The sequence below is a fragment of the Quercus lobata genome, chromosome 5 (genome assembly GCF_001633185.2).
Source record: "Quercus lobata isolate SW786 chromosome 5, ValleyOak3.0 Primary Assembly, whole genome shotgun sequence".
In the NCBI taxonomy this organism is placed as follows: domain Eukaryota; kingdom Viridiplantae; phylum Streptophyta; class Magnoliopsida; order Fagales; family Fagaceae; genus Quercus; species Quercus lobata.
In genome coordinates, this window is record NC_044908.1 from 36,091,635 (window position 1) to 36,100,616 (window position 8,982).

The 8,982-nt window shown below is 33.9% G+C and overlaps 1 protein-coding gene across 2 annotated transcripts; it reads right to left on the reverse strand.

The window, feature by feature from the left end:
- Positions 1-545: 545 nt before the first annotated feature.
- LOC115991531 (photosynthetic NDH subunit of subcomplex B 1, chloroplastic) lies at positions 546-8,335 on the reverse strand. Of its 2 annotated transcripts, XR_004092222.1 has the most exons (7): positions 7,617-8,335; positions 3,880-4,070; positions 3,292-3,549; positions 2,006-2,111; positions 1,400-1,485; positions 789-1,268; positions 546-675 (listed from the first exon to the last, which is right to left on the reverse strand). XR_004092222.1 is itself a non-coding variant. In XM_031115285.1 (6 exons), the coding sequence occupies exons 1-6, from the start codon at positions 8,211-8,213 to the stop codon at positions 1,103-1,105; spliced, it is 1,404 nt and encodes a 467-aa protein (XP_030971145.1). In that variant the 5' UTR covers positions 8,214-8,335; the 3' UTR covers positions 546-1,102. The 2 variants fall into 2 exon arrangements, 1 of the variants encoding a protein (XP_030971145.1); XM_031115285.1 differs by having other exon boundaries at positions 546-1,268.
- Positions 8,336-8,982: the final 647 nt, after the last annotated feature.

Below are 8,982 nucleotides of genomic sequence, written 5' to 3' on the forward strand. Positions count from 1 at the left end.
GGGCAGTGGTCATATCAATTTACAATTATGTACTAACTTTAAGGAAATAGATATAAATCATCAACGTAAAATTGATTTTCTTTTTTTTGATACTGAATGTTAACAGTCCAAAAAGAATAACACGCCAGAAAACAAAACGATAAACATGGTATATATGACTCCCTTTACATATAGGAGTTAATATAGCTCAGGTCTGGATGAACCCAAAAATGATGCATAGGCTCCTTGGATGCTAATTTGGCATTGTTGTAGTAGGTGGTGTTCAAAATACTGGTAGGTAGACTTGATTGTCAGCTTCATTCCCTATTGAGAAAGGGACTTCAAGTCAGTGAGCAGGACGCGTTCTCTCCAATTAGTTCTTCTCTTGCCTCTCTATATTTTCTCTGTGCTCTTGCTGTTGGTTAGCACAATTAATTTGCTGAATCCCAACTCCTTTGCTCTCATGACAGCTTCCACAATGGCCTCTTGACCTGCTAGGGGGTGGAATTTGCATTCAGCTATTGCAACATCCAAATAGTTTTGACTCCGATATTTTTGGCCTCAAAAGTATATCCATTCCTTCTGTACTTCCTGTTCCTGATTCTTGCTGTCCTGATGAGGAGTTGCCCATCATTAACATATTCCATTTTCTGTCTCTTTTTTTCTTTGCAACTCTCTATGGAAGTCCAAGACACCCTAGGCATAGGTATTTTGCGTTAAAAAGTCAGTCTTAATTCTGAGGGAAATGCCACACCTTCGGCTTAAGATTTTCATCAGAAATAAGAGGTCATAGTTTAGGATTTTTGTACCAATTTTTGTCTCGGAGAATTCTGATGACATTAATTTCTTTCATTCAAGATGTCAATCTTTTTTAGTGAAGAACTCCTACAAAGAGCTGAACCACTGAACCCCTTTCGTTGAATCTGGTTTGGCAAATAACAAACTTGAATTTTGCACTTTTATACATGATTGATTTTGAGGTCATGCTTAGCCAACCCCAACACTTCAGAAAGATTGATATTCATTTATACAATAAAATTTAAACAAAGCTAAACAGCCAGAATAACAAAACAAATTTTTGGGAAAAAAAAAAAAGGAAAAGGAAGTGACCCTCTTCTCCTTTTTAGGCTAGAGCTAAGGACACATCAAAAATTTGAATTGCTCTTTTTACTGCTTCAATGTCAATATCTATTAATTTTCCTGTCTTGGACGAGACAATGACACATTTCTTCTCTTCTGCATTGGGAACAAATAGTTTCCCCTTTTCTTCAGAGCAAAACAATGCGATGCTGCGACAAATATGTATCTTAGACGCGTCAAACTTATGAAATTCTGTAATACATAATATTGTAAAGGGACAGAGGTTCTTTTTGCAACTCAATTAGCAAACTAGTGATTTTATTTTGCCAGACGCATTTACCTGGGTTTTTCACGTGCATTTGCAAGTTGGATAGCAGCTGTGTTTGTAGCAATTACCCCAGCTGAGTCATTGATGAGAGCTGCCAGCTGAAGCATACATAACCACACCATGAAGTGCCACTACTGGAATTTGTAAATGCTTCATGCTTTGAATCAGCTAGCATTATCATTCTTAATATGTTATCCTTTCGTAGAAAATTTGTATTATCGTTGTATGTTTTACAAGTTGGGAACTTTTTGCAACTGTCCTTGGTAAACATAACGTATCATATTGCAATGAGAGGGTATTTTCATGAATGTTGACTCGTCACTCAAGGTTTCCTGGTGAATGCCTTTTGACAACAGTTGGTCCACATTAGAGGGACTTGAAAGTTGCAACCACTAAACTAATTTTGTTGCAAGAGGCCATTATCAGAATTGATTGGCAGTTCCAACCTGGGCAGTTGAGAAACCAATCTTGCTAGACATGGTTTCCTTTCTGACCTCATCTGCACCATATGGTCCTTACAAAAAATTTCCTATCATATTTGTGTGTTTTAATTTTTCTTTTTCTCTTTTGGTGCAATAACTATTCAAAAAAAGACTAATTGAAAGAGGACAATGTTACCTGGCCAGGGGTTGTGACAAACACAATACTTGCATCATTTCCAACTACTTCCTCCACATCCTCCCTTACTTTATCATGTGGAATCACAAAAACTGGCCTAAATCCCCTGCGAACAAATACAATCTCATGTCAATACTTCCACATGAACTTCACAAAATGTTTCTAAAACCATGGCCAACTAGTAGGGCAGACATGGCAGTTCAGTCAGGATAAGAAAATAAGGGATTCAATTAGATCAATTGCATACAGTTGCTGGACTGACTGATGTGGTTTCAGGTGTAAGACATTAACTTTTGTGGTTTTTTATCCCCTTTAATTTATATAAGTCCTAGATTGATAATGAAATTAATCATACATTTGTTGATAAATGTTACTTTGATTTCCCTTTTCTATGGAAAATCCTTCTTGTACAAATATTTCTTATAAAACTTCCATACTATGATGTGGAGGGTTTATTGCCAACAATACATATGTAGCACAGAATACCTCCCTTCTGCACACTACCACATCACTACAGTTTTCTTTTTTAGGTGATACATCCACATTACAGTTTAGATTTGTGTAATTCATTTATATTTAGCAATGATTTTTTACATTCAGTGATACGGTGTACTGGGTACTAATGCACAATTTCATGGCTGCAGAACATTTGAGTTGAAGTATTTAGCATGTGACTTGAAAGTGCGTCTTATAAAATTCATTGGTTGAAGCTTAGGTAGTAAAATTATCTAATGAAAAAGGCATGTTGGCCAATTTACAATACGGCTGCATCTCCAAGCAACACTTCATGCTGAAAATGATTTCATGGTCAGAAAAAAAAAATAATAATAAAAAAAAAAACAAAAAAAAAAAACATAAAACATAACTTTTTAAAAAGAAGACAATTTTTCCGAGCAAAGTTATCAGTAGTTTTTGCATTCAATGTCACTTTCTTTATCTCAACTCTTTTTAGATAGTCTGTTTATAATAAAAGGTATTTAAGTCAAGAACGTCAAAGATGGCCTAACCTATCAATAAATGGAAGGAGTAAATTAATTCATTCTAAATACAAGCACATTTAGCTCACAAGTCAAGCCTCTTTTCTTTTCTTCTCTTTTTTCTATAATAAAATTGGAAAATTATTGTGTACTCCCGGAGTACCATTAATGCGTACTCCCTCCTCTCATATGAATGGTGGGTCCCACTAATTAAATTCATGGTGGGACCCACCATTTATATGAGAGGGGGGAGTACGCATTTATGGTAATTCAGGAGTACCTAATAATTTTCTTATAAAATTTTAGTACCTTACTGCTTCTGCAATTTCATCCCACACTTCGATGGGTAGCAAGCTATCAGTATCCCCCCTAGACTGCATCGAGGCCTTTGAATCTGATTCTATCCCATGAATTACTATGTATCTTCCTTTCTCTGCCCCTGCATTCTTATATTTTGCCTCTACAACCTCCTTAAGCTTCCTTGAAATTGATACTCTGAGGGGAGGAACAACTTGCCTTGGCACACTTCGAAATGGTCTCCCCAACCAATCAAGCATCTGATGGTACCTAATTTAAACAAACACATGTTAAGACTTTCTAGGATAAAAACACCAAACAGATTGTCAATTATACAATAGAAACTCTCTCTCTTCTTTTTTTTTCTTTTCTTTTTTCCTTTGGTTAATCTATGTACATTTCGATTCTAATTTGGGGTCTTTTATTATGATGAAAGGCACATGCTACTTGTGTTATGGCCATCTAAAATTATGCTATCCTGCACAACAAAATTCTCCTCAGAAAGGACAATGTTTTACTATTACACTAAGTGGCATCTTTATGTACTGAATTAGTGAATATTCAAGTACCTAAATCATCTGTGTTGAACTGTAAACTCACATGTTATATCCTCCATCAGAGAGATTCAAACTATCTGGCGTAAATGTTTCTGACAGAAGTAATCCTGCCCCTGCAGCATTTACATTTGGATAAACGTAGCTAACTCTATCACGAGCTGTCGTCATAAACAAGAATGCTGCATGGCCAAGCCCTGCTAGTTTGGTTGATAACACCATGTCATAGTACCTATTCTGTAAAAACAAGGCACTATTCATTATAGCCCAGATGGATTATAATCCCTTGTTATAAAGATGCACAGAGGAATTACTTCTTAAAAGGATTAATCCATATCAAGTATTCGATCACTCAATAATGCCTACCTTTTTGCAAGAACAAAATGCATTCAAATTCTGATTTTTCTTTCTTCCACATTTATCATTTAGTCTTGAAAGAGAGAAGCCCAATGCAAGCACTCATGCCACCTCTTAGAAAACTAGGAAAACCTACTACCAATTTTACAACAAAATATTTACAAACTAGCTAACACAACAATTACAAATTGACATGAAATTGAATGTGATTAGTGTCGCATTAACAATATAATTAATAAATTTATTAATTACATCTTTGGATTAAGTATAGAAGCTGGCACATCAATTTGTAAAAGCTAGTGATAAAATTTGTAGCCCTAATAAAATCATTCATAATATTATTTGAATATAATTTGCTTCATTGTCAAATCTTGATTCCCTCACTTACTTGAGAATTACACTTAATAATTACATACCTTCATTATATGTTTCAATGTAACTCGTATATAGATTTTCATTATAATTCACATTGAAATAAAAATTTCTCTTCCGCTCTCTCTCTTTTTAATTAACATGGTATTAGAGTCACTTTTTTCTATGTCCATAGGATTTGAGAAGCCAAAAATTTATTATAACACAAATACCAATTTGCAAACATAGTTTAAAAGATGAAAGAAAAAAATTTATTTATTTTCAAAACAATCTGAATTGATCAAATGATTCTAACAAGGACTTGTGGATCATATCCATATAAGATTAATAGTTAATCTCTACATCCAAGGATTCCAATTCATTTAAAGATGAAAACATTTTCATAAAATGACATAGAATTGGAACTTTTTAAGCCTTTCTTAGCACTCAATATGATTTATATCGAATATCAACTAGTAGCACGATATTTCATACCAAACATCTCATTTAGACTTAATATAAAGTCTAAACCTAGTGCTAACTTTTGCATCTCATGCTGTAGCATAATTGAGATAGAAGCCAATGTAACATTTTAGCATCTCAATGAGACTATGATCACATCATAAGTTATCTTCCAAAAATGCATCATGTATTGGAAAATTATGACAACGTTAAATCGAAACATATTTATGTACTTCAGCTCCTTTAAGCACAATGTCCAAAATTGTTTCTTAGTCAATGTGATTCAATTAAAATAGTAGTTAGAGAACAAAAATTTATGACATTACAAAGACATTATAATTTTGCATCCATAACCATATAATATGAAACCCATAAAACCATATTATATTAGGTGCAACAAACAACTCAATCCCACGATTGATATCCCTCAACATAGAGTGAATATCAACCACTATTGATCAAGTGTGAACTATTCTCATTATCAATGCTATCATGGTAACTCTTACCAAATAAAAATAATTTGTCGCTCTTCCCTTAGCCTCTAAGTGTACATTTAGATATCGCTTATTTTGCTGAAAACTGAAAACAATAAAAAAAATATATTTTGGTTACCGTTCATTGGCCTGATTGCACTGTTCATGTCCCATGAACAGTACAACAGGCGCTAGACTTATAAAAAAAAAAAAAAAAAGGCCCAAAAACGCAAAACAAAGCAAATGTAGATGCAAATGTGGGTTAACCAAATGGACCTTAAGTAATAATAGCAAGAACTCAACATAGAGGATACTATCAAACTTAGTATAGTGTACACCATTGCCTAAACTCATGTGTAGTCACATAACTCTACTCTTGTGAGGCTTAATCTTGTAGTACAACGATGCAAAACACCCTCCGCATTAAACGCAAAACTCTAGGCTAAGACGAGGTGCTTGTCCACACCACTATAAATCGGGAAGTTCAATCTTATAGTACCATGAAATAAACACCCTCCGTGTGGAACGCAAGGCTCGAAGCCAAGACGAGATGTTTACCCTATACCACTATTAATCGACAATGGAGACTGTGAAACTCAACCCTTAAATCTCTCTGCCACTAGAAATTTTAAAACAAGTGGACTGTATTAAAAAATCATTGTGATCTCATCACAATTTTAACCCTACACATCAAATGTGTTTAATCGTTTACATTCGATGTGATCTAACTAAGTCATGTCACAGTAGTGCAACAAACATTTGCGTAATCACAAAGAGGTTTAATCATGTAATTTGTGAAGTAAATACCCTCCACATGGAATGCAAGGCTAAGGCCAAGACAAGGTACCTACTCACATTACAATAAACTTAACAAAAAGGTCATTTTGAATCCAACACTCCCACCTGTTATTTGGGTTTTCTTTAGACTATTGTGATCTCATCACAATTTAAAACCTTGCACTTGTTAAAGACTCTAATCTCATTAAAATCACTAACTAAAATGGAAGTCCTAGACTATTTAGGATTCCTTATACTCTAATGGATCAAAAATTAGTTATAAAGAACTTTATCATTAACTTATTTGATAAAGGATTCTAATCTCATTAGAAACTATATGCTTTTAATTAGAGCTTTAATCTCATTAAAAACTTCTAATTAAAATAAATCAAGGACTTTTAATCATACAAATATTTCAATCTCATTAGAATGTTTCTTAAAAGACAAGTCCTAAACAATTTAGGACTAAGAGCTCTATTTAACTAATATCTTTAATCTCATTAGGCCTCTTAGTTAGATAATGACTAATAAATGTCCTTTAAGGACTATAAAAATTAATCACTTTATATAGAATTATGTGTAATCTCATTACACACAGGCTTGCTTTTTATCAAAGTTTTAACACTTAGTCAAAAGTAAGTGAAAATTAAAAAATTCAATACCTTCGATCGGTCAAAGCTTTTTCTCAATCGATCATAAAAATAAAGAAATTCATCATAAAGTCTTTGCCTGATTCAATCGATTCTCGATTCCTATTCGATCAATCGAAAAAAAAAAACATTCGATTGATAGAATTCTTGATCAGTCAAGGCTCGTAAAACTGAATTTTTCAGGATTTTTTGGTAACTGTCCTTGATATTTCACATGAAAACTGAATTTCATAGATGCTATAGTCATAAAGTTCAATTCGGCATGCTCAATGTTAAACTAAAACAACATCACAGCATCCATATCAGTTATACTTGTCAATGCCGAAAAAACTTGAGTTGATATACCTTCAAAGCATTAGTTAAATGGCTTATGTGATTCGCATGCATATGAGTCCATATATATATATAATAATAAATTAAAGGATTCCAAGAATACAAAAGCACGACACATTAAACTTTAATATTACCAATACACGTTATGTGTTCATCGATAATACAAAGACTATCAAAACACGGCACCGTAACTAAGAGACATGATCATAGGCCACTTCAAATAACATGCACCAATATATATATATATACCTCATATATAAAACATGGCATATGGTCAAGGACACAATTCTGCAGAAACTTTACCGCAGAAAATAAAAACACAAAGAAACGTTATGTTTATATTTTATTAAAAAACATACACATAACTAGTAACTACCAACCTTAAGAAGTCCAACCATATCCGTATAATCGGCAGGCTCCGGGAAATGATCATCAGGATCATAAACATTAGCCCATCTCACATTCTTATTCAGCTCATACGTCTGCTTCCCTCTAGCTGATGCAATGATGTCCACCTGCACACCCGGATACCTATCCTTGATCAACTGAATGGCCGGAAAGAAAAGCAAGTTCTCATACACACCGCCGGAGACCACACAGCAGCACCGCCTAACATCTCCTCTTATTTTCAGTCCCAATGAGGCGATTTCCACACTGAATCCAGCCGGGAACTTCAAGAACCCGTAAGGGTTGTCAGGGTTATCCGGTGGTCGGGGGTCCTCGTCCTGCTTACCTTCTGTGAACAATGAGCCGTATTCCATTTCAGGGTCCTCACCGTCATCGAAAGGGTCGAGCCAGGGGTTCTTCTTCTTGTTATTGATGGCTTGCTGGGTGTGGAGTAGGTTTGGTCTCTTGGTGCAATGAGAGTAGTGTGGTGGGTGCAAGAATGAGAGTTTGGAGAAGTGGGGAGAGGGGAATGAAGGTGGGTTTGTGAGAAAGGGTGACAGGGATTTGGGGTGTAGAGAAGTTGTAGCCATGGTTAAACTTACTTTCTTCTCTCTTTTGATCCCTTTCTGGTATTATTGTTGGAGGGGTTATTGCTTGCTTACGCACAAGTTTGGATTTCGGTGTGTGGATGGCGGTTGGATAAGTGGGTCATGTATCCATTTCTCCCTTTTTCTATTCTCTCTTTTTGCGAAAAAACATGTTCCTTGCTGATTTTTTTTTTTTAATTTATTTTTTTATTATTATTATTATTATTATTATTATTATTATTATTATTTTTATCTTGTGGATTTGAAATGATTTAATTAAGTATTTTTTAAGTCAAATAGTAAATATATACTCTCTCTGTCCCACTTTTTTTTGTCCTGTTTGAAAAGTCAATTTTTTTAAGGGAACACCATTTATTGTCTTGTCTACTTTTTAAAAATATAAAAGTTTTCAAAACTACTCTTAAAAAATTTATCAAAAAATTGAATTAGTAAATTAATAGAGATATAATAGAAACATTAGTAAATTAATGACTTTTATTTTTAGAAACAGGACAATTTTTTGGAACATTTTAAAATAGAATAGAAGGCAAAAAAAGTAGGGCGGAGGCAGTATAAATTACTAGATTTTATTAATGTAAATTATGTTTTACTTATAGATGGTGCATTCTTCTATGGTATTTTTAATGTCTGATTAGGAATAGCTTATCTAACTAAATAAAACTAAAAAGTAACTGAAATAGTACAGTGGGATCCATAAATAGTGCAAAAAATGTAATGAGACCCATGAATAATAACAAAAATAAACTGAATA

Bases quoted from the DNA above. Each gene is read 5' to 3' on its own strand.
- LOC115991531 (XM_031115285.1), bottom strand. From the start codon at position 8,213: ATGGCTACAACTTCTCTACACCCCAAATCCCTGTCACCCTTTCTCACA. The intron at 4,071-7,616 runs GTTGGTAGTTAC...TTGTTTTTACAG, and splicing joins ATATGGTTGGACTTCTTAAG to AATAGGTACTATGACATGGT. The intron at 1,486-2,005 runs GTAACATTGTCC...TGTATGCTTCAG, and splicing joins TTGTCACAACCCCTGGCCAG to CTGGCAGCTCTCATCAATGA.